We start from the raw sequence: 24,329 nt of genomic DNA on the forward strand, positions 1-24,329 counted from the left end.
GGTGAATTGAGCTGAAAGGGAGACATTTGGCCTGAAAGGGAGTCACCCAGCTGGCTTCCGTGCCTAGGGCAGAACTAGAACTCCTAGTCTCCCAATGATTGGCCAAAGTCGCCCAGCTGGCTTTCATGCCTAAAGCAGGACTAGAACTCCCCTTCTTCTGGTGTTTGGCCAAAGTCACCCAGCTGGATTTCATGCCTATAGCGGGACTAGAAGTCACAATCACCTGGTGAAAGTCACCCAGCCGACTTTCATGCCTAAAATGGGACTAGAACTCACAGTCACCTGGTGATTGGCCAAAGTCACCCAGCCGCTTTCCATGGTTGAGGTGGGATTCGAACTCTGCTTGGTGATTGGTGAAAGTAAATCCAGCTGGATTTCATGCCTGAGGCGGGACTAGAACTCCCCTTCTTCTGATGATTGGCCAAAGTCACCCAGCTGGATTTCATGCTTAAGACGGGACTAGAACTCACAGTCTCCAACTTTCTAGCCTGGTGCCTTATCCACTAGACAAAACTGGCTCTCTTGTTTATTTAAGAAAATATATATGGCCGCCCAACTCACTCTCGGTGACACTGGGTGGCTTACAAGGATGAAAGCCCAATACAAGGACAATAGAAAAGCAACAACCTCCCATCTTCTTGGTGACAACCATCAAATGAGCCACTTGGTGGGCTCCATCCCACTCTGGGATCCCCAGGCCCGTTGTCAAAACCACGTCTTCGGGGCCTTGCAAAACTATTTCAATCTGGGGGGGATGCACAGGGATGATGTTCCACAGGGAGGGAGCCACCATGGAGAAGACCCTTCTTCTTGGTCTCCCCCAAATGGACCTCCTAAAGAGAGATGACCATTTTGCAGGATCACGAAGGGCCTTCTCTGTGGTGGCTCCCCACAAAACATACACTCCGGTGGGAACTAACAGGGAGGAGCTGCTTTCACCCTCTATCTCTCACACAAACTAGCATACTTTTCGGAGTATAAGACGCACTTCCTCCCCCCCCAAAAAAAATGGGGTGGAAATGTTGGTGCGTCTTATTCACTGAATATAGCCATTTTTGGCCTTCTGAAACCCTGCCCCGCGCGGCCCATTTTCCGCAAAAACGGGGCCTACAGAGGGTTTGGGAGGCCTGCAGAGTGCTCCTGGGGGCTGGGGAGGACAAAAACGTGACATGTGGGGGGGGGTTGGGTGGCCAAAAACGGGCCCGTTTTTCATGAAAATGAGGGCGTTTTTCATAAAAATGGGGGCGTTTTTGCCCTCCCCAGCCCCCAGGAGCACTCTGCAGGCCTCCCAAACCCTCTGCGCATCCCGTTTTTGTGAAAAGTGGGCCCATTTTTCACAAAAACGGCACGCACAGAGGGTTTGGGAGGCCTGCAGAGTGCTCCTCGGGGCCAGGGAGGGCAAAAACTTTTTTTCTCTTGTTTACCTCTTTGAAATCTTGGTGTGCCTTATACTCCGGTGCGTCTTGTAATCCGAAAAATACAGTATATGGCCTGAATTATCTCTTGTTCCTCTGGAATGCAGCCCCTCCCTCCTGGGAATCCAGACTACATTCCATCACAGCTAGTGATCCAGCTTAATAAAAACAACTTTAAACCTAATCTCTCAACAAACCACATTAAACCAGTCTTGTGCTTTTCTTACATCCAAGCTATGTTTGCCTATAAAGTAATAAAGGCGGGATTTCAAAACAAAAAAAATCAATCAATCAATCAAACAAACAAATAACATGTTTTAATCAAACTTTGACCGTCTCCATGCACAATTCTTGCTTCCAGAAAATGCTTTATGGAGCCAACGTGATTATATTTGAAGGGATTATGGCATTTGCCGATAAGGACCTCCTGAAGGTAAGTCTGGGTTTTCAGCCTTTTTTCCTGGGGGTGAGGATGGGGGGGGGTATTAATGAGGCCCCCGACCACAAGTTGCCTTTACACAGCCCTTGGAGGCCCTAAATCAGGGAGCTGAAATCCCGGGGGGGGGGGCAGAAATTACCTGCCATTTGGGGGTCAGCATAGTTGAAAATTAATTATGAACTATCACCCCCTAATTGGGACATCTAAGTTTGAGTGGGGGTTGGCTTCCAGTTCTTTCTTGACCCTAGTTAGGGTATTTTTGGGAAGAGGAGGTGTTGTACATTGCATTTTATCTTTTACCTGCCCAAAGTTGGTTACAATTGGTTCAAGATAGAAGGCTTGAAAATAAATAAATTTTGAAAATAAATTTTAAAAAATGAAGATTCCCTTCCTCCTCCTCCCTCTCTCCCTCCCTCTCTTCCTTCTCCTTCCCCTTCCTCTTCACTTCCCCTTCCTTTTTCCCTTTCCCTTTTTTCCCCTTCCTTTTTCCCTTTCCCTTTTTCCCTCCTTTCTTTCTTTCTTTCTTTCTTTCTTTCTTTCTTTCTTTCTCTCTCTCTCTCTTTCTTTTCTTTCTCCACTTCCCCTTCCTTCCTTTTTTCTTCCTTCCTTCCTTCCTTCCTTCCTTCCTTCTTTCTTTTCCTTCTTTCTTTTCCTTCTTTCTCTTTCTTTCTTTCTTTCTTTCTTTCTTTCTTTCTTTCTTTCTTTCTTTCTTTCTTTCTTTCTCCACTTTCCCTTCCTTCTTTTTTGTTCCTTCCTCTTTCTTTCTTTTTTCTTTCTTTCTTTTTTTCTCTTTCTTTCTTTCTCTCTCACTTTCTGTCTCCACTTCCCTTTCGTTCCTTCCCTCCTTCCTTCCTTCCTTCTTTCTTTCTTTCTTTTCTTTCCTTCTTTATCTCTTTCTTTTTCTTTCTTTTTTCTTTCTCTTTTTCTTTTTCTTTCTTTCTCCACTTCCCCTTCCTTCCTTTTTTGTTCCTTCCTCTTTCTTTCTTTCTTTCTTTCTTTCTTTCTTTCTTTCTTTCTTTCTTTCTTTCTTTCTTTCTTTCTTTCTTTCTTTCTTTCTTCTTTCTTTCTTCCCTTCTCTTTTCCTTCCCCTTTCTCCTTCCCCTCTCCCGTTCAGCAACTCTAGATAGCTCGTCTAGCACTCCCTCTTCCTCATTTCCCAAATAACAACAGCCTTGTGAGGTTGGTCCATGGGGGGGGCGGCGAGAAACTGGCCCAAAGTGACTATGCCAGAAGTTCTGTGGCTGAGGCGAGGGAACAGAGCCCACTTCTAGTCCGACCCTCCCGACCCAAACCTCCTGGCCTTTCCTAAAGTGGTGTCTTCCAACCTTGGCAGGTTTAACATGCACGGACTTCAACTCCCAGAATTCCCTGGTCAACTGTGAATTCTGGGAGTTGAAGTTCTATGTTAAAAGTTGCCAAGGTTGAAAGACATTGCTCCAGAGGGATCTGTTTAGGACCCAAATGCCACTTGACTCCCCTTGTTTTTTTTCCTCTGCAGCTTCTGGATATGAAAATATTTGTGGACACCGATTCGGACATCCGTCTGGTTCGACGTTTGCGCAGGGACATCAGTGAGCGAGGCCGAGAGATTGACGGGGTCATCAAGCAGTACAACAAGTTCGTCAAGCCGGCCTTTGACCAGTATATCCAGCCCACCATGCGAGTGGCCGACATTGTGGTCCCACGAGGTGGGCGTCCTCTTTCTATTGGCCACTGGCCTGGCTGGATTCCTGGCCTGGAGATCCCTTTGCTAGATTTCTTGCTCAAATTGCCCTGACTTTTCTCTTGCTGAAAGTGTTGGGGATCCGGTTCCAGACACCTAGCAAAAAATAATACTTGAAAGGATTTGGTTTCTGGGACATTAAGGTAGAGTGCCACTGAATCTGGAGGCTCTATTGTCCGCGTTGTGCTGGCAGCTGCCAACGGACCACTCCAGCCTGTCCTGCAATTTGCAAATTAGCCTTGCCATAATTTCAGGGATGTAATTTTTTTTTTAAAAAAAAAATTCTACATCAAATCAATTTATATTAAACAATCCTTGGAAGGGCTTCCCATCCATTTTGTTTTCTTGCTTCCAATAGAAGAGAATTTTTACTTCCTGAGGTTTGCATTCGTATATTTACAAAATACATTACAATGTTTTTGCCAAAAACTGGCATTTACTTCCAGCTTTTGGCAAAATCGGCCCATAGTGAAAAATGAGTTCGTTTAATGACGGGGGTGGTTGCTTAACGACCATGGTGGTCATTGTACGATCACAAACCTGTGCTTAACACCCGCTGCAAAAATGATTATAAAATTGGGTCTTCCATCAGGGTGCTTCATTTTACGGCCATCGTGACTTATGACTGTTATTGACAGGCTCCATTATGGACATAAGTTGAGGAATAGCTGTAGAGGTAGTCCTCGACTTAGAACCACAATCCAGTCCCAAATTTCTACTGCTGAGCAAGTTTTCCAACTTTTCTTGTCACCGTTGTTAAGTGAATCACTGCAGTTGTTAAGTTAGTAAGACGGTTGTTAAGTGAGTCCGGCTTCCCCATGGACTTTGAGGTCGCAAAAGGGGATCACGTGACCCTGGGATGTTGCAACCCGTCGCAAATATGAGTTCATTTCCAAGCATCTGGATTTTGATCACGGGGCCACGGGGATGCTACAACAGTCGTAAGTGTGAAAAACGGTTGAGAAGTCCCTTTTTTCAGTGCCGTCGTAACTTCGAACGGTCACTAAACGAACTGTTGTATGTTGAGAACTACCTATAGTTGCCTGCTTGTTAAGCAGGAAGTTGGTGTGAGAAAAATCCAATTCTTAATTTTGACCCAGGTTCTGTAGGCTGCTTGCGCCCTCTAGGGGATTTCCCAGGTCATTACAGGAAGTAAACTGACATTCACTTCTCTGAGCTGGGTTGTTTTCTGGCAGACGTTTCATTACCCAACTAGGTAGTGTCATCAGGGCTAGTAGGGAGTGGGGTTTGGTCTCAACCAAGAGCACCAAGGATCCCCCCCCCCATTCCAACCCTGAGCTACAAATCTTCTCCTTCGTCTGTGACATTAACTCTCTCTCTCTCTCTCTTATTTTTCTTTTAGGTAGTGGAAATACCGTTGCTATCGACTTGATCGTCCAACATGTGCACAGCCAGCTGGAAGAGGTGAGACCTGATGGATGTTCAGGGAAAAGACCCTGCATTGGGTGGGATCAGGTTTTCTTCTTTGCTCTAAAGCCCTGGTGGCGCAGCGCTGTTGTATGGCAGGCTAATTCTGCCGACTGCGGGCAGTTCGATCCTAACCAGCTCAAGGTTGACTCAGCCTTCCATCCTTCCAAGGTTGTAAAAATGAGGACCCAGATTGTTTGGGGGCAAGAGGCTGACTCTGTAAACTGCTTAGGGAGGGCTGTGAAGCCGTATATAAGTCTAAGTGCTATTGCCATTGCTTGGATTAAGAAATGTAGCTGGAATGACATTGGGTGGTATATAAGTCTTACTGCTATTGTGTTGGCCACCTTGTTGCAAAGTTCAGGATCTCTTCCAACTTACTCTTTTTCAGTCTCGCTTAGCAACACAAATGTTGGGCTCGGTTAATGATCATAAATTGAGGATTACCTGTATCCAAGTTTTTGGGGGAGTAAAATTGCCCTATACTGTTACCGGAGACTCTCTGCTTGGGGCCACACAATTTAAGAGCTCCAGGGCAAATTGGAAAAATTCTATTTGACAACATTTATATTTGAGACAAATTTATATAGCCGGCCAGCTCACACATGAGTGAGTCTGGGTGGTTTACAGCATCAAAAATCCACAAACTGAGAAACGTGGTATATGCAGTACAATGCAGTGAGCCATGTGCAGATCTTCACACTGGGGAAACAAAACAGCCACTTCATAATCTCATGGCACAACATAGGAGAACAAACCCATCAGGACGAGATTCAGCATTTAAAAGATACAGGTCACTTTTTTGAAGATAGCAAAGTCCACATTTTGGACAGAGAGGACGGTTGGTTTGAAAGAGGGGTCAAAGAGGCCATCTATGTCAAAATTGAACAGCCCTCCCTCAATAGAGGAGGAAGGATACGGCATCATCTGTCTTCAGTGTACAACACAGTCCTTTCAGCAGTTCCAAGAAGGCTCCACGCCCATTTGCATCACTCAGGTGACCCCGAGGACACAGATAAACCTCCAAGTGGCCTCAACGACCCTCTAAAAGGATGCAAATGACCAGCTGTCTGCAAGGAGTATCAATCCTTCCATTCCCCACCATCCAGTCAGAGCTGAAGAAGCTCCTTGGATGAGAAGGGAAACATCTTCAAAGAAAAACCAAAATATCCAGTTGCCTCTTGAAAAAAGCACATTTGGGACAACCATGTCCTGGATGACTGAGAATCTCCTTAGGCATAAAAAAATAATAATCCCATCCTACCTCCACTCACCACAACACCACAATCAAACCAACCCCTTGATCTCCCTTCAGGGTCCCCAGGCCTGTTTTATAACCTTTCTTGTCACAGTTGTTAAGTGAACCGCCACAGTTGTTAAGTTAGTAACCCGGTTGCTAAGTGAATCTGACTTCCCCCCTTGACTTTGCTCGCCAGAAGGTCGCAAAAGGGGATGATCACACAGGACCCCAGGAACTCTGACTGTCATTAATACGAGTCAATTGCCAAGCACTTGAATTTTGGAGGTGCTGCAACAGTCGTAAGTGTGAAAAACGGCCATAAGTCCCTTTAAACGATGTCTTCGGGGCCTTTCGTAAACGTAGAAGGATGGGGGGCCAATCGGGTGTAATCCAGCAGGTTCTGACAGGTTCTAAAGAAGCGGTAGCGGAAATTTTGAGTAGTTTGGAGAACCGGCAAATACCAGCTCTGGCTGGCCCCAGAGTGGGGTGGGAATGGAGATTTTGCAATATCCTTCCCCCAGGAGTGAGGTGGGAAGGGAGATTTTGCAGTATCCTTCCCCTGCCACTCCCACCAAGCCACGCCCACCAAGCCACGCCACACCCACAGAAAACCGGTAGGGAAAAAAAATTGAATTTCACCACTGGGGCCAATCCTGCCTCTCTGGGATTGATGCTTCATGAAGAAGGGGCCACCACCGAGAAGGCCCCTGTTTTGTGGTCCCACCAGGTGATAATCCCTAATCGATGGGACCCGTAACCTGCCCTGCCTTCCCATCCTGTTGATTCAGGTAGATGATGACTGGGGGAAGACAGTCTTCCAAATAACCTGGCCCCGAGCCATGTAGGCCTTTGAAGGTGCCAACCAGCACCTTGACTTGGCCCCGGAAGCAGGTTGGCAGCCAGAGCAGTTCCTGCAAAAGTCCTAAAATTAATCTGTTGGACCCAAAACCAACAGATTAATTTTAGGAGAAATTAAGGAGGAGAGGAGAGGAGGAGAAACCGGGCCTGGTGGGAGGAGGAAGGGGAGGACGATAACCAGCGCTGGATTTGAATAGGAATGGGAATAAGAATAGAATAGAATAGAATAGAATAGAATAGAATAGAATAGAATAGAATAGAATAGAATAGAATAGAATAAGAGTAGAGTAGAGTAGAGTAGAGTAGAGTAGAGTAGAGTAGAGTAGAGTAGAGTAGAGTAGAAAAAATAGAGTAGAGTAGAATAGAATAGAATAGAATAGAATAGAATAGAATAGAATAGAATAGAATAATAATAGAATTGGAAGGGACCTTGGAGGTCTTCTAGTCCAACCCCCTGCCTAGGCAGGAAACCCTATATACCATTTCAGAATAATAATTTGCACCTTCTGAGATATATTAAAATTCTTCTTAAAATATAATTTGGACAAAGTCCCAAAATAGGGGGACAAAAATCTAGGTAGTCCTCGACTCGCGACCACAACTGAGCCCAGAATTTATGTTGCTCAGTGAGAAATTTCTTAAGTGAGTTTTGCCCCATTTTACGACCTTTCTTGACACGGTTGTTAAGTGACATCACTGCAGCTGTTAAGTCAGTCACACGGTTGTTAAGTGAATTTGGATTTCCCTATTGACTTTTCAGAAGGTTGCAAAAGGGGATCATGTGACCCTGTAACCGTCATAAATAGGAACCAGGTGCCAAATGTTTGAATTTTGATCACGTGGCCACAGGGATGCTGCAACAGTGGTAAATGTGAAAAATGGAAATAAGTCACTTTTTTTCAGTACTGTTGTATTTTCAAACAGACACTAAACAAACGGTTATAAGTGGGGGACTAGTATACAGGAAGTCCTCCACTTACAACAGTTCATTTAATGATTGTTTGAAGTTACAACATTATTATGATTATTATTAATAATAACAACAACAACGACAGAATACAAACAAACAAACAAATGGCAAGCATTCAAATCTCGCGACCTGGCCATCGAAACTACACGGCTATGGATGAAACATGTAACAGTGATACCCATTGTCATCGGGGCACTTGGTACCATGCCCAAGAATTTTATAAGATACATCAAGAATTTATTTTTTTTTAAATTTTGATTTATTATGCCGCCCTTCTCCGGAGACTCAGGGCGGCTTACAATGCGTTAAGCAATAGCCTTCATATTGCAGCTTCCTGCAATAACACCAGCGGAACTGCAAAAAACTGCGCTACTTGGAACACCGTACATCTTAAGAAGGTACTTGGTTGATACCTAGGACGCTGGCAGCAACCCATATCAACCTGTTCTGCCCCAGCTACGGACCCCAAAGAACACAGCACACACAAAGTTTGTACAAAACTTAAATTTACTAAAATAACTCAGTCTTTTCCAAACAAAGGCTGTTAATAAACTTCCTTAACAGCCTACAAGAAAACAAAAATAAAGTAATCGCAATCTTACTAAGGTTGGCAGAAAGCCCAGAAGCAATTTGCAGAGAATCCAGACGCGAAGGAGAATGAACTAATGAATGAAGTTGTTCCTTACAACCTGCTTCAGTCAGCGTTCCTCCTTAAATAGGCTAAGGGAGTGGCCAATTAGCCCCAAGCCTTAATCTCGAGGAGACCCCCTCCTGAGGAGTCACTCCTGCATTTTGGTAGCTCTGTGGACCCCTGCATCGAGAAAAGGCTCCTCCTCTTCGTCTTCTTCACTTATGGGAGCTTCTGGAGGTTCTGAAGGCCCTGGCTGAATCCCTGCCTCTGGCACCACATCTTCTCCAGCCTCCTCATTGTCTGACTCGGGTGCCAGCTGCACAGGCTGCTGGCACAGCACCACACCAGCCTCCTCGCTGTCAGAATCAGCTACAATCCGCACAGGCCGCTGACGGGCCACAACACAACCATTAGCACCAGTCAATGGTATTTGTGATGCATTTTTGAATGTTCAGTTGACTGAGTTTCATGTTTAATGAATAAAGTAAATAATAACAACAAAGACAGGATACAAACAAACAAACAAACAAACAAATGGCAAGCATTCGAATGCAACACGGAACCAAATCATTGCATGTTCTGAGCAAAATTGAGACCATGACTCCTTTAAGAAAAAAGACTTTAAAAACATGAATTTTGCAGGGCAGTGAATATGGAAGACCTATTCTTGTTTCATTTTGATTTTTTTAAAATATTAATTTCCTTCCTGGCTTCCTGTTTCCCTGCTGGTGTTTTAATAACTGATTTCACTGTCTTTATTGTGTTGTTCCCGCAGCGTGAACTCAGCGTCAGGTAAGGTTGGGTGCCTGTTTTCTCTCATAGCCATGTCTCCTCCCTTCTGCATCAGCCTCGAGGCATTTGAAGCACGACGGAGGCCAGCTCAGTTTCCTCCTGGGTGCCAAAATCTAGCAAACTGTATAAAAAGAAACATTTCTCTTACATGTTTGAGGATAAAAATGTCCTCGAATCGTGGATCCATGTTGGCCTTTTAAATTTTTTTAAAAAAACACCTTTTGGTTAAGTTTTAAATTTTAGCTTATTTGGTCTTTGCTTTGTCGTGTGAGGAAAAACAGTTTGTTTTTTTTTAATTTGATTTATATGCCGCCCTTCTCCGGAGACTCAGGGCGGCTTACAATGCGTTAAGCAATAGCCTTCATACTTTTGTATATTTTATACAAAGTCAGCTTATTGCCCCCACAACTGGGGATATATATTTTTTTGCTTTTGTTTTCAATTTTAAATTGATTTTAGGAGTCAGGAGATCCTCTAAGGCTGTGATGGCGCGCGGAGCCATATCAGCTGATTTTCGGGCCTTCCGGGCCCACCGGAAGTCAGGAAACAGGCTGTTTCCAGCCTCCGGAGGGCCTCTAGGGGTGGGTGGGTGGGTGGGGAAGGCCCATTTTTCGCTCTCCCCAGGCTCTAGAGGTTTTCTAGCAAAGGCTTTCTAGCCTTCCCCACCCCCCGGAGGCCCTCTGGAGGCCGGAAACGACCCGTTTCCCGACGTCCGGTCCCACCCCCTAAGAAAGCCTCTGGAGCCTGGGGAGGGCAAAAAATGGGCCTACCAAGCCCACCATGCCAGCGTGCCAAAGTGGGGGGAGCGTGGGGGAGTCGCACGCACATGCGCGAGGCACATTAAATTATGGTTGTGGGCATGTGCGTGCACGACCCCCCACGCTCCCCCCACTTTTCGCACGCGATGGCAAAAAAGTTAGCCATCACTGCTCTAAAGGCATTATGGGATTTATGACCCCATGTGGGCACCCCGTTGCCAACCTCTACTTGGATTAAACAAAATGGAAGCTTAACATTTTGAGGCTGAATTTGCAATCCCACATAAGCCCCAGTGAGGACTAGGAATCGCAGGAAGATCCTTTCAAGAGATGAAAAGTAGCTTTAATAAGCAGGCTCAAATTGCAGTAAATCCACTTTGTCTTTCTCATAGTTTGCTGCCTACAGGTAGTCCTTGAGTTGTAACCACAGTTAACCGAATAACAGAGTTGGAAGGGATCTTGGTGGTCTTCTAGTGCAACCCCCTTCTCAGGCAGGAATCCGTATGCCATTTCAGACAAATTTATTTATTTATTTATTTATTTATTTAATTTAATAATTTAATTTAATTTAATTTAATTTAATTTAATTTAATTTAATTTAATTTAATTTTTTAATTTATATACCTCTCTACTCCCGAAGGACTCAGGGCGGTGAACAGCCAAACAGTAAAAATACATAGATATAAAATTTAAAAACAAAGTAAAATCGAATTAAACAATTTGGCCCAAACAGATTAAAACCCCAATCATTTTAAAAAACCGATTAAAATTTGCATAATTAAAAAGAGGGAAAAGATTAGGCCAGGCCCGCCTGGTGAAATAAAAAGGTCTTAAGAGCGCAGCGGAAGGTGCGCAGATCCGGGATCCTCCGTATCTCCGGGGGGAGCTCGTTCCAGATAGTAGGTGCCCCCACAGAGAAGGCTCTCCCCCTAGGGGCCGCCAGTCGACATTGTTTAGCCGACGGCACCTGGAGGAGTCCCTCTCTGTGAGAGCGTACCGGCTGGTGCGAAATGACTTTGCTTGCCAAGAGATCATAAAAAGTTATCGCGTGACCTTGGGAGACAGCATTGGTCATAAGTATGAGTCAGTTGCCAAGCATCTGAATTTTGATCCTGGGACCATGGAGATGCTGCCACGGTCGTAAGTGTGAAAAACAGTCAGAAGTCCCTTTTTTCAGTGACGTCGTAACTTCAAATGGTCATTCAATGAATGGTTGTAAGTTGAAGACTGCCTGTAGTTAAACACAGGAATTGTACTCAGCTCATCTTGGCTGCCCCCACCCCTCCCAAAACCAAGCAGGACTGACCTTAGTTAGAACTTGGATAGGAGACCACCAGGAAATCTTGCAGCCGTAGGCTAGGCTGGGAAATTGAGGACTGGCTGTAAAACAGACATTGGCGATGTGTTTTGCATTGGTGCCCTGAAGAGTTATGTCATAAAATCATCAGGAGGTGATCTACACATGAAAGAGATCAGCCTTTGATCTTATTTCATCCTGTGAGGACTTTGATCATTTAATTGCAAAGGAAAAGCACCCTGTGATCCTAGGTGGCAGCTAAGATTTTGACAAAAAAAGATTTAATCTCCAGAGATGAGCCTCTGATTCCTGTAGCCCATTCTAGTCAGTATTATAATGAGGAGGGAGGGAGTAAGAGAAGAAGAAAGAAAAGAAGGAAGGAAAGGAAAGAAGGAAGAAAGGTAGGAAAAGAAAAGAAAGGAAAGAGAAAAAGGAAAGAAAGAGAGAGAGAGAAAGAAGGGAGGGAGGGTGGGCAGGGGGAGAGAAGGAAGAAAAAGAAAGGAGAGGGGGGAAAGTTGGAGGTGAGGGAAAGGGAAAGAAAAGGAAGGAAGGAAGGAAAAGAAGGGAGGAAGGGAAGGTGGGTAGGGGGAGGGAAGGAAGGGAAAGAGGGAAAAAGAAGGGAAAGAAAAAAGAAAGAAAAAGAGGAAGGAAGGGAAGGGTGGGAAGGAAGGAGAAAGGGGAAGGAAGGAAGAAAAAGAGGAAAGGAGGGAGAAAGAAAGAGAGAGGAGGAAGGAAAACACGTTCTAGAAATAGATTTTCTTGGGATCCCCTGTCTCTTACCATAGGGCCTTGAACGGTTCAAAATATTTTAGTTGTTGATGATTTTATCTGCAGTGTTTCTAGGATTTTTGATTTTAATGGGTTTTTTTAAACGCTTCAATGTTTTTATCTTGTAAGCCACCCAGAATCCTCGGATGTGAGCTGGGCGGCATATAGATGTCATAAATAAATTTCATAATTAACAAACAAATAAATACATATATAAGTAAATAAATAAATATAAATATCATTTTATTTTTTTATTTTTATTTGATTTGATTTTTATACCGCCCAGCTCCAACAGGACTCAGGGCGGTGAACAGCCGAGATAAAACATAACATATAAAATTTAAAAATCAGTTTAAAAGACATTAAATAATTTCGGCCCTCAATTTAAAACAACCCAGTTAAAACCAATTTCAAATTAAAACCGAAAGGATGGGATCAAGCCAGCCCGGCTAGATGAAATAGATGTGTTTTCATAAATAAATATCATAAATCATAAATAAATATCATAAATAAATATAAATAAATAAATATAAATAAATATAATAAATAAATTTAATAATAAAAATAAATAAAAAATTTAATAATAAATAAATTTAATAATAAATAAATTTAATAAATAAATTTCATTATAAATACATTTCATAGTAAATACATTTCATAACAAACAAGCAAAAAAAAATCACCGCCCTGGTTCTTTTTTTAATGTAAATTTTAATGTAAATTTTAATTTGTTCTTAACCTGGGGTTTTAAATTTGTCTTGGGCTAAATTGATTTAATTCGATTTTACTTCTGCTCTTAATTTTTGTATTCTATGTGTTTTATTCTGTGCCTGTTCACTGCCCTGAGTCCTTCGGGAGTAGGGCAGTATACAAATTAAATAAAATGAAAATGAAATGAAATGAAAAAATGAAAAGACAGGGCATCTTCTGGGCAGCCTCCGTCTTTGCTTGAAATGCCTCGGTCGGTCGGTGTCGTTTTATTTCCTTGGCTTCATTTTTTTTCTTCTTTTCTTCCGTTTCTCTCTTCTTGCCATCAGTCTCTTTGCTTGCACTTTCCAATTCAAACTTTGTTCTTGTGAAGGGAAGCTGAGGAGGGAGGGCCGAACCACCAGTTTTCAAACGGGAAGCTTCTGAAACACAAAAACGGGGAGGAAAAAAAACCCCCACAGGAACCAAATGACCAGAATTTTCCACCACCGAGTAGAGACCTCCTACCTCTCTTTCATGTGCCATAAAAAGTGTTCCCCAGTACAGGTAGCCCTCGAGTTACGACCACAATGGAGCCCAAAATTTATGTTGCTGAGTGAAATATTTGTTAAGTGAGATTGTCCCATTTTACGACTTTTCTTGCGATGGTTGTTAAGTGAATCATTGCATTTTGTCAGTAACATGGTTGTTAAGTGAATCTGGCTTCCCCGTTGACTTTGCTTGTCAGAAGGTCGCAAAAGGGGATCACGTAACCCTGGGACACTGCGACCGTCATAAATATGAGTCGGCTGCCATGCGTCTGAATTTTGCTCACGTGACCATGGGGATGCCGCAATGGTCATAAGTGTGAAAAACGGTCATAACTCCCTTTTTTCAGCGCCGCTGTAACTATGAATGGTCGCTAAATGAACTGTTGTAAGTCGAGGACTACCTGTAACCTTCCAAAACAGTGTTTGCAGTAGTCCTTGAGTTACAATCATGCATTTAGTGACTATTTACAGTATATAAATGATGCTGTTGTGGCCCGCCAGCTGCCTGTGGAGCTGGTGGCAGACTTGGACGATGAGGAGGTTGGGGAGGAACTTGGACCAGTGCTGGAGTCTGGGGATGGATGCTCTGAGTCGGACGCAGAGATAGAGCCGGGGCCATCTGACATCTCCCAACTTCCAGAGAGGCAGCTGCCTTTGGAAGCTGATATGAGTGAGGAGGAAGAACAGCTGGGGCCTGTTCCACTTGCGCGTATGCGCAGAGCTGTTAGGAGAGGAGAACAATGGAGGACAAGGAGTCAACTCGGGAAGCAAGGCACACGTGGACGCTGAATGGCCCCTCCCTGGCTGGGGAATAAATAGAAGGAAAGGGGAGTGGTGGTCGTAGGAGACAACCGTTCGGATTTCTGAAGATTTGGTTCATTGTATTTCGTGCCTCAGAGACTGCTTGCCAGAACTTAACTGTCACTGCAGTTAACTCCTTGAAGGACTCTTGCCTGGACTTGTCGGTCTGTGAATGCCATTAATTCACAGGAGATAAATAAAGAGAGGGTTTTCGTGACAAGGAGTCTGCTTCTTGTTTCTGCTGAGGCTGGGTCAGAACAGATGCTGTGCTTCAATTCTTAGATGGCCTAGACCAGGGGTGTCTAACTCAAGGCCCGAGGGCCAGATCTGGTCCTCAGGGCCGCTCTGGAAATAGCGAAGGACCGGCCCGCGGTTCCTCTGCCAGTAAAACGGAGCTCGTGAGGGCTGCACGCGCCACTCCCGAGCTCCATTCTCGGTGGCAGAGGGTTGCAAGAGGCCGTCCCAGCAGAAAACGGAGCTTAGGAGTTCATTTTTGCTTCCAGAGCACTCGGGCTACCACAGGTGCCCCCCAACACAAATGATGTCATGCTGGCCATGCCCCTCCTGGCCACACCCTTCCCCCCGAAGTCAAACACAAACCTGATGTGGCCCTCAATGAAATCGAGTTTGACACGCCTGGCCTAGACATTGATATTTGAACATAGATTTTTTTAAAAAAACATTTATATTTTATTCGGTTCCACTAATCTACTTGAATGTTAATATACATTCCTAGTCCATGTATGACGTGCCATACGTTAAATAATAATAGGGACTCTTTGAAGTTACAACGGCACTGAAAAAAGTGAATTATGACCATGCTTAATGGCCATTGCAGTGTCCCCGTGGTCATGTGATTCAAAATGGCCGTTGCATTGTCCTGGGGTCATGGCACCCCCTTTTGTGACCTTCCCAGCCGGTTTCTGACAAGCAAAGTCAATGGGGGGGGGAGAAGTGAGATTCGTTTAACGACCACATGATTCGCTTAACAACTGCAGCGATTCGTTTAACTGTGGCAAAAAGGCGTAAAATGAGGCACAGCTCACCAAACCGCCTCACTTAGCCGTGGAAATTTTGGACTCAATTGTGGCCGTAAGTCGAGGACTACCTATATTTCATTTTTGGCTGTGTAGCCGATGCTTCTGAAAGTTTGGCTGTCTTCCTAAAGTTCCTTAGGATAGAAAATTCTTATCAGAAGCTTCTCTCAATCATAGATATTTTTGGATGGGAAGATATTTTCGGTGGTGGAACTCCCAAAGGTGCTTTTTTCCAAAGGCAACTGGGCTTCCTTTGTTTTTCCTTGAAGACGTTTCGCTTCTCGTTCCAGAGGCTTCTTCCGTTCTGTTCTTCCGTTCAGTTCTCTAGAACGGAAGAAGCTTCTTGGATGAGAAGCGAAACGTCTTAAGGAAAAAACAAACGAAGTAAGTCCGGTTGCTTTTTTGAAAAAAGCATCTTTGGGGGAAAAAAACATGACCTGGATGACTGAGAATCTCCATAGACCTTCGGTGGTGGACCCCATCCTTCCTGGTCCCGTCTAGCTTTCACGCCAGAAATTTGAACCCGGAACATCTCAACAGGACTTCGATGGTGAAGGTGGTGGCCTTGGTGGAACCTTCACACCTCTACCTCTGTTTCTACCTACCTCGGAAGCCAATTTTAGTTGTGTGTTGGAGTGTTCTCATTTGACTTCTTTTTCTTTTGATTTCTCTCTCTCTCCACCACCACCACCCCGCCCCCTCCCCAAACCTCAATTCTCTGGGATGGGGACTGCTCTGTCGGTTTTCCTACCTGGTTTCGTCCCAAATGCCTCAACTCACCTGATGAACAGAGGAAGCTGCGCTGGGATATGTGAGGAACCAATTGGCATCCTGGTTTGATTTGAGTACTAAATTGTGTGAGCTTCTTCTGCTGGTGCTCAAAGATGCATGGGAAGGAGGACCCCATGGTGTGGGTCAGCTTGCCCTTCTTCTAACCCCGCTTAGTGTGGTTTAAGGGTTGGCTTCTCTAGCAAACACAGGGTTCTGCGTCTGTGGCGGGGTGGGGCTGCTGGGGGTTCGTAGGGGTTCGGGAGAACCCCTAGCTAAGATTCTGTGCAGTTTGGAGAACCCTCAAATCCCACTCCTGGCTGGCCCCGCCTACCCCGCCCCTCCCAGGAGTCCCCACGCGGCCTGTTTTGGATGCAGGTAAGTGCAGGGCACGCGTGGAGGCTCGGGGAGGGCAAAAAACGGGCCTACCGGAAGTTAGGGAAGGCCGGAAATGGGCCCGTTTCCGGCCTCCAGAGGGCCTCTAGAGCCTGGGGAGGCCGTTTTCGCCCTCCCGGAGGCTCGAGGAAAGCCTCCGGAGCCTGGGGAGGGCAAAAACGTCCCCCTCCCGCCATGGTACACCGCCATAGGCTGTACACCGCCCTGAGTCCTTCGGGAGAAGGGCGGTATAGAAATAAAATTATACTTATACTTATGGTACAGGAAGCCAACTAGGCCACGCCCACCATGGCCACGCCCACCCAGTAACCGGGCAGAGAACCCCTTGCTAAAATTTTTGAAGCCCGCCCCTGGTCTGTGGTCTTCTCCCCTCAACATAGTAGACCTGCCAACGATGGCATCATTAGGAGAACATTTGGAGTAGGGTTCCGAGGAGTGGACCCATCCTCTGGAGTCAACTTGATTAGGTAGCTTCTGGAGACCCATCAACGTGATGAGGTGATTCCATGGACCTCAGAAGGTCCATTGACAGGGCTGGAAAGGAGAAGAAACTCAGGCCAGTCTTTCCATTCCAGAAAGCCTCCATCTTACAGTAGTGGCCAAAATTGTGGAAACCTTTTGGGAAAAGTGTATTTTTGAGGTTTGATGGCTACTAATAACATCACTTTTTTTTGGAGTTTCAAGATAATCCTGTTCCACTGCTGGAATGGCCTGGGAATAGCCCAGACCTTCACTCAATTGAAAATCTATAGAGTCGACTAAAGAAACTTGTTAGTCAGAAGCGACCCAGCAACAAAACCCAGTTAATAGAAGCCATCATTCAATCTTGGTTTCACATGATAACAGCTGCAGAACTAAAAGGCTTAGTTTACTCCATGGGAAGACGTTGTAAGGCCGTCATTCATGCTAAAGGTTACCCAACTAAGGATTAACTGACATGGTGATCTTTTTTGTATATCTCGTTTTTTCTACATTTTTCCCTTTTCTTCTTTATACTACTATTCTAATAGCAAATCCTTCATAAAGGTTATTGCATTACATTCTTGATTAAATTATCTTTCCATTGATATATATATTTTTTGAAATGTAAATTTTAATTTGTTTTAAATTATGGGGTATTTTAAATTCAGCCAAATTATTTAATTCGTTTTTAATTCATTTTAAATTTTTGTATTTATGTGTTTTATCTTGTGGCTGTTCACAGCCCTGAGTCCTTCGGGAGAAGGGCGGTATAGAAATTTAATAAAATAAAATAAATAAATAAAATAAAATAAAATAAATATATAATTTTATGGTACTACTCCAAAAAAAAAAAAGTGGTGCTATTAGCTAGTTTTAGAAAATATACTTTTCCCCAAAAGGTTTCCACAATTTTGGCCACTACTGTAGCTTCTGGAGACCCATCACCATGATGAGCTGATTCCATGGACATGGAGTCAACATGATTTAGAAGGTCCATTAACAGGGCTGGAAAAGAGAAGAAACCCAAGTCAGCGCTTCCATTCCAGATAGCCTCCATCTTAGGTGGCCTCAAACATAGATTCATTGTTCATGGCTGTATTTGAGAAAATTTAAGATGGGCTCAGTGGCTAAGACGATGAGCTTGTCGCTCGAAAGATCGGCAGTTCAGCGGTTCGAATCCCTAGGGCCGCGTAACGGGGTGAGCTCCCGTGACTTGTCCCAGCTTCTACCAACCTAGCAGTTCGAAAGCACGTAAAAAATGTGAGTAGAAAAATAGGGACCACCTTTGGTGGGAAGGTAACAGCGTTCCATGCGCCTTTAGCGTTTAGTCATGCCAGCTACATGGCCACGGAGACGCCTTCAGACAGCACTGGCTCTTCGGCTTTGAAACAGATGAGTACCACTCCCTAGAATCGGGAACAACTAGTACAGAAGTGTGAGGGGACCCTTTACCTTTACTTTAAGTTGGTAGAATTCAGTAGAAGACAATGGAGGCCTTCTAGCAACCTTGTTTTTAAGGGAGTGATATCGTCACGGAGAGAGGGTGTAACATGTAGTTTGGCCCTGTTTTTTCTCTTGAAAACAAAGCATTTTGGTGAGGTGGAAACTTGATGTTATAGGGCAGGGGTCTCCAACCTTGGCAACTTTAAGACTTGTGGACTTCAACTTGTTCCAACAAGCGGAGCTAAACATATGAACATGTGAATGTTTTTAAAATGTTATCTAATTTTAGATTCTATTTAATTGGGCCAAACTATGTTATAATAATAATTTTAATTAGTTGTTTGTGTATCTGTATTTTTCTTGACTGTACACCGCCTTGAGTCCTACGGGAGAAAGGCAGTATAGAAATATAATAAATGAATAAATAAATAAATAAATAAATAAATAAATAAACAAATAAGCAAATAAGCAAATAAACAAACTCCCAGAATTCCTCAGCCAGCAAAGCTGGCTGAGGAATTCTGGGAGTTGAAGTCCACAAGTCTTAAAGCTGCCAAGGTTGGAGACCCCTATTATAGAGGACTCTTCAAGGTTTTTTTTAATGGAAAAGCAGAAAAGAGCCACATTAAATAATTTGCTGGGTTAGTGGAGTGTCTCTAGCAGTCTTTTTCAACTGTAAGATGTACGGACTTCAATTCCCAGAATTCCCCAGCCAGCGAATATTATCTACAGAACGGTGTTTTACTCAAACTTGGCAACTTTAAGACGTGCAGACTTTGACTCCCAGAATTTCCCCAGCCAGCCATGAGGGAATTTTAAAACCGGTGATGCCAGATGGACCGAAATGCAGATCTGATTCCCCTTGGTTACACGCTGACGCTTTCCGAGCATTTTGCAAACTTATTTGGGCTCCCGATTAATTAATTCACACGGTTGAGATCTCTGTCTGTCTGTCTGTCTGTCTCCCTGCCTGTTGCTTTGAAACCCAATCTGGCTTTTGAGTGGCCTCTGCTTTCGTTTTGTGTGGGTGTTGTTAAAAGTAGCCAGCATCCTCTTTTCTCGCAAAACTCCGGGATTGAGGGATGCAGAAGGAATCCACGGCCCAGCCCAACTAACCACAGAGAATTGGCCGGGTGGCTGACCTCTTTCATTTTCCTGGTTCGATTCCCAGTAACCTTCTTTGAGACAGGGTAGGATGGGCAACCCCCAGATTTGAGGAGGATCAGAATAAGGCACCCCTTGAATAAATTCTTTTGAGTTTGTCAAACTTCTGGCCGATCCCCTCCTCCGTTGCTCCTTGTTGTCTCCCTTCGGTGTAATAATTATTGGCAGGCTGGATTCTTGGATGGTCTGGATGTCACCATCGTTCTCATAAACATGTTTTTTTCGACCGTGTGCCCTCAGAATTGCCCCTTCTGGAGAGCTGAATCTTGGGGTTTTTTTTTTCAAAAATTGAGGTCCTTGGTGCTTTCTGAGCTTAGTGGTTTTCTTGCAGACCCAACTACGTAACGTAACTGTTGCAATATTTTCAGGATCAGACTCAATAAAGATAATAGAAGTTATAGGTTTAAATATAATTCTCTTTAATCATAATAGGCATTCTATATTCGCTGAATATTCAAGATAGAAGCAAGGAAAATGGGGAGGATGGCTCCTTTTATATACAAGGGGCGGAGCCAGGAATGGGAGTGGTAAAATATGAATACATTAAAGCTCAAGTAATAAGTTAACCCCTGATGTCCCATATATACATTATTTACACATTAGAGAATAAGGCATTTACATCTGACAAATCCCCCTCTAAATGCCGGTTCGTTATACAACACCAGTTACATTCAGATTCAGGACAATATAATACATATAATTTAGAAGTTAAATATTTGTGTTGTTTAGAAGGTAAGGGTTTTGTTAATATGTCAGCTAATTGTTCAGAAGTATCACAATGTATTGCTTTGATGAATCCGTCTTGAGATAGTTGTCTCACGTGCTTAAATTTTATATCAATATGCCTGGACCTTTGTCCAATTGCATCGGATCTAGAAATTTCAATGGCCGCTTTATTATCTTCATGCATAATAAATGGTAAAGTAGGTTTCTTCCAAACATCTGTGATCAAATCATTGAACCATACAAGGTTATTTGCAGCTTTAGACAAGCAAACATATTCTGCTTCTGTGGTAGAGGTGGCTACCAGTTCTTGTTTACCAGTATACCAGTAAACTGGACAATCGTTCAATAGAAAAACATAACCAGAGGTACTCTTTCTGCATGATGTATCACCAGCCCAATCTGCATCAGCATAACAAGTAATTTTTGGTTCTTTGTCATTATTGGGTTCCAATATTAAACAAAAATCTAATGTACTTTTCAGATATCTTAAAATTCTTTTGACAGCTTCCCAATGATACAAGGTTGGTTTGCTAACATATCTTGACAATAAATTGAGAGGTAATGCAATATCTGGCCTAGTCCAATTAGATATATAAAGGAGTGAACCTATAACTGATCTGTAAAATGTGTTGTCTTTAAACTCAGGGGAAGATTCATCATTGTTTCTAAGAAAATCAGTTTGCATAGGTGTGTCACATGTTTTGGCATTATTTAAGTTACATTTGTTTAGGAGTTCAATGATTTTATCTTTTTGAGTAAGTTTGAATCCCCTTTTTGTTTTGTTAATTTGTACACCAAGGTATTTATTCACTCTACCTAGTGATTTCAATGAGAAGTGTTCGTTTAACTTATTTACAAAGATTTCCCTGCTCTCTTTATGCTTTCCAATATATAAAATATCATCCACATAAATTAATACAAATTCAATATGATCATTACTCTTTTTTACAAAGAAACAGTTATCAGCAGTGGTGGCGTTGAAATCCATGGTCTTTAGTACTTTTACCAAACAATCGTACCATCTTTTGCCAGATTGCTTCAATCCGTACAGACTCTTATTTAGTAACCAAATTTCGTTCTTATTAGTGTATTGACTGTGTGGTGCTCTTACATATATTTCCTTATCTAATTTTGCATGTAAGTATGCAGTCTGTATGTCATATTGAAACACGTCTAGATTGAGTGCAGATGCTACCACAAGAGCTGTTTTGACACTCTCTGTTCTCACTGTGGGTGAATATGTGTCAGTATAGTCTTCTGGATATTTTTGTGCATAACCTTGTGCAACTAGTCTGGCCTTGTATAAGGTATTACCTCCTTCTAAATTCTTAATTTTATAAATCCACCTGGTACCTATAATTGTTTTATCCTTAGGTGCGATCGCAGGTGTGAATACATTTAATCCTTGTAAACTTTTCATTTCTTTTTCCATAGCTAGTTCCCATTTTTCTCTTTCTTCACGGGGAAGTTTCAATACTTCCTCATATGTATTAGGTGTTATTTGTTCTCCATCCATATGCATAATATAATCTTTGTATTTATTTGGTATTTGGTTTCTATTATTTCTAATATTTCTTTCAGGTTTGCTATGGTTGTCATGCAAATATCTGGCTTCCTTTTTTGTTAATGTGTCTGTCTTTATTTTATGCTGACTATTTGTCCAAGTTTTGGTTTTGTTCTTACTTTTGTTAATATTTTGATTTTCTGTTGTTCCTTCCTCGCAAGATATATTATCTTTGCTTTTATTAGGAAAAATTTCATTAAGGTGCAACTTAGACCAATTGGCCTGCTCATGAAACACAGCTGTTCTGGATACTATAAATTTGTTATTATTATCGATGAATCTGTACCCTTTGGTTCCAGTTTCGTATCCCATGAATCTTAATCTCCTGGATACGTTTTCTCCCTTTCTCCTCAATTGTTTAGGTATGTGCACGTCTGCAGTAACTCCAAATATGTGCATGTGTGCTAATTTAGGTTTTCTATTGTACATCACCTCATATGGTGTCTTATTCACAATACTGGACCATGTTCTATTTTGAGTGTAATTTGAATAATGTAAGGCTTCTGACCAAAATTGTTTGCCTAAACCAGCATCCTCTAATGTGCATCTAATCATGGTTTGTAGTGTGGAGTTCTTTCTCTCTGCAATCCCATTTTGAAAGGCAGAAAATGGATTGGACGTGAAATGTAGCATCCCTCTATCCTTTAACCATTGGGAGAATTCTTTAGACATGAATTCACATCCCCTATCTGTCATAATTTGTTTTATTCTGATATTATGTTGTGTTTCTATGCGTTTGTAGAATTCCTTAAATTTCTGAAAGGTTTCATCCTTGTGCTTTAATGTGTAAACAAAACCATAGCGACTGTAATCATCCACTATTGTTAGGAAGTAACGTTTTCTATAGGTAATTGATGGAGTTAATGGACCAACTAAGTCCATATGTACCAAATCAAAAATATTGTTAGTTGATCTGTTAGATTTTTTTGGTCTAGGACTGGTTTTTAGTTTGGTGGATTTACATACTGAGCATTCTAAATAATTTTCACAATTTTTTATTTTTACACCTTCTGCGTGTTCAGTCATTTTTTGTACTACAGGAAAGCTAGCATGTCCTAACTTCCTATGTAAGATATGAGCACACTCATCATGAATTGGTTTACCTATTTTTGGTTTCTTCTCATTGTGTGTATTTTTGTTATCATGAGTTAATTTACATTCATCATTGTCACTGTTACTGACATTTTCATCATCTGCTTCAATACAATCTTCCATATTTGAATCAATGTTATGTAACCATCTTTCTTTGGTTATCAGATAGGGTAGACCCCCTTTTATCATCACAGTGCCTACATTTGTTTTGTTCTTTTCTATAGTTGCTTTCCCCTTTGAGAAAACTATATTGATGTCAGATTCTCTGCTTAGTTTTATAGCACTTAGTATGTTGTGAGGTATTTCTGGGATTAATAATACCCCCTCTATTTTCCCTAAACCAGGCAAGGTCACATTTCCTCTGCCTAATACTTGAACCTTTTCTTGATTAGCTACCTTTATCACAAACTTATCTTCTGTAAATGAAGATAATATACTTTTGTTATTAGTGGTGTGATTTGTTGCACCAGAATCAATAAGCCAATTATTGTTCTCATCTTGTTGTGTTTTGGTGCTGTCTTGTTTATTTAGCCCATTTAGTGACCCAGATTTTCTCTCTTTTGAATTTTCTCTACCCCCTCTACTTTCTCTGTAGTTTGGTGGACTTCTATATTTGTGTCTATCTGTGGAAGATTGTCTGTAATTGTATTTGCTCCTATATTCTGGCCTATGTCTCTCCCTTGGGACTTTGGGACAGTCTCTTCTACTGTGTTCCCTGGATCCACAATTGTGGCATCTAAAGGCTTCATTATATTTATCTTGAAAGACTACTTTCCTAAAAGATTTGTGTTCTGTTTGGTTACTGGAACGATTTTTTCTTGAATTGTCTTCTGTTATCAATTTGTTAGATAGACTTTCTATTGATAAATATCCCAAATTAATGGTATCTAAGTGTGACATAAAGCTATCCCATGATGGATCAAGTGAATTGATAATAACACTTTTCATAGTTTGATCTGAAATCACTTCCCCCCTCAATTGCAGCTCAGCTCTTATTTTGTTTAGATTTATCAAATGTTCACTTATAGAAACCCCTGGTTTCACTCTAGAAGAAAAGAAATCCTTAGACATTCTTGTGGTTGTGGCTACGCTATCGCTGTGAAATAGATTAAACATGCATTGAATTATTTCTGATACAGTTAGGTTTGGTTTGATGCTATGATACATTGCAGGAGACACGCTAGAAATTATTATGAAAAATGCTCTATGATGTAAACAGTCTATTTTTAAAGTCCAAGGTCTTCTTGGAGGACTAGTTATAAAGAATAGTAAATTTTCTTTCATAAAAATAACCTGAAGCTGTTGGTACCACTCTTGTA

General features: G+C 42.4%; 1 protein-coding gene across 3 annotated transcripts in view; it reads left to right on the forward strand.

The window, feature by feature from the left end:
- Window positions 1–24,329, forward strand: part of UCKL1 (uridine-cytidine kinase 1 like 1) — a 58,100-nt gene that overhangs the window by 15,937 nt on the left and 17,834 nt on the right. For 2 of the 3 annotated variants that reach the window (XM_070941820.1, XM_070941817.1), the window contains exons 5-8: window positions 1,777–1,848; window positions 3,353–3,542; window positions 4,941–5,002; window positions 16,187–16,206. In XM_070941820.1, the coding sequence (XP_070797921.1) occupies window positions 1,777–1,848; window positions 3,353–3,542; window positions 4,941–5,002; window positions 16,187–16,206 (344 nt within the window). Of the gene's footprint in view, window positions 1–1,776; window positions 1,849–3,352; window positions 3,543–4,940; window positions 5,003–9,479; window positions 9,497–16,186; window positions 16,207–24,329 lie in introns of all 3 variants that reach the window. The other variant, XM_070941819.1, reaches the window with a different exon arrangement.

Source organism: Pituophis catenifer, unplaced genomic scaffold (genome assembly GCF_029215685.1).
Source record: "Pituophis catenifer annectens isolate HBS135680 unplaced genomic scaffold, rPitCat1.0.hap2 SCAF_3, whole genome shotgun sequence".
In the NCBI taxonomy this organism is placed as follows: Eukaryota; Metazoa; Chordata; class Lepidosauria; order Squamata; family Colubridae; genus Pituophis; species Pituophis catenifer.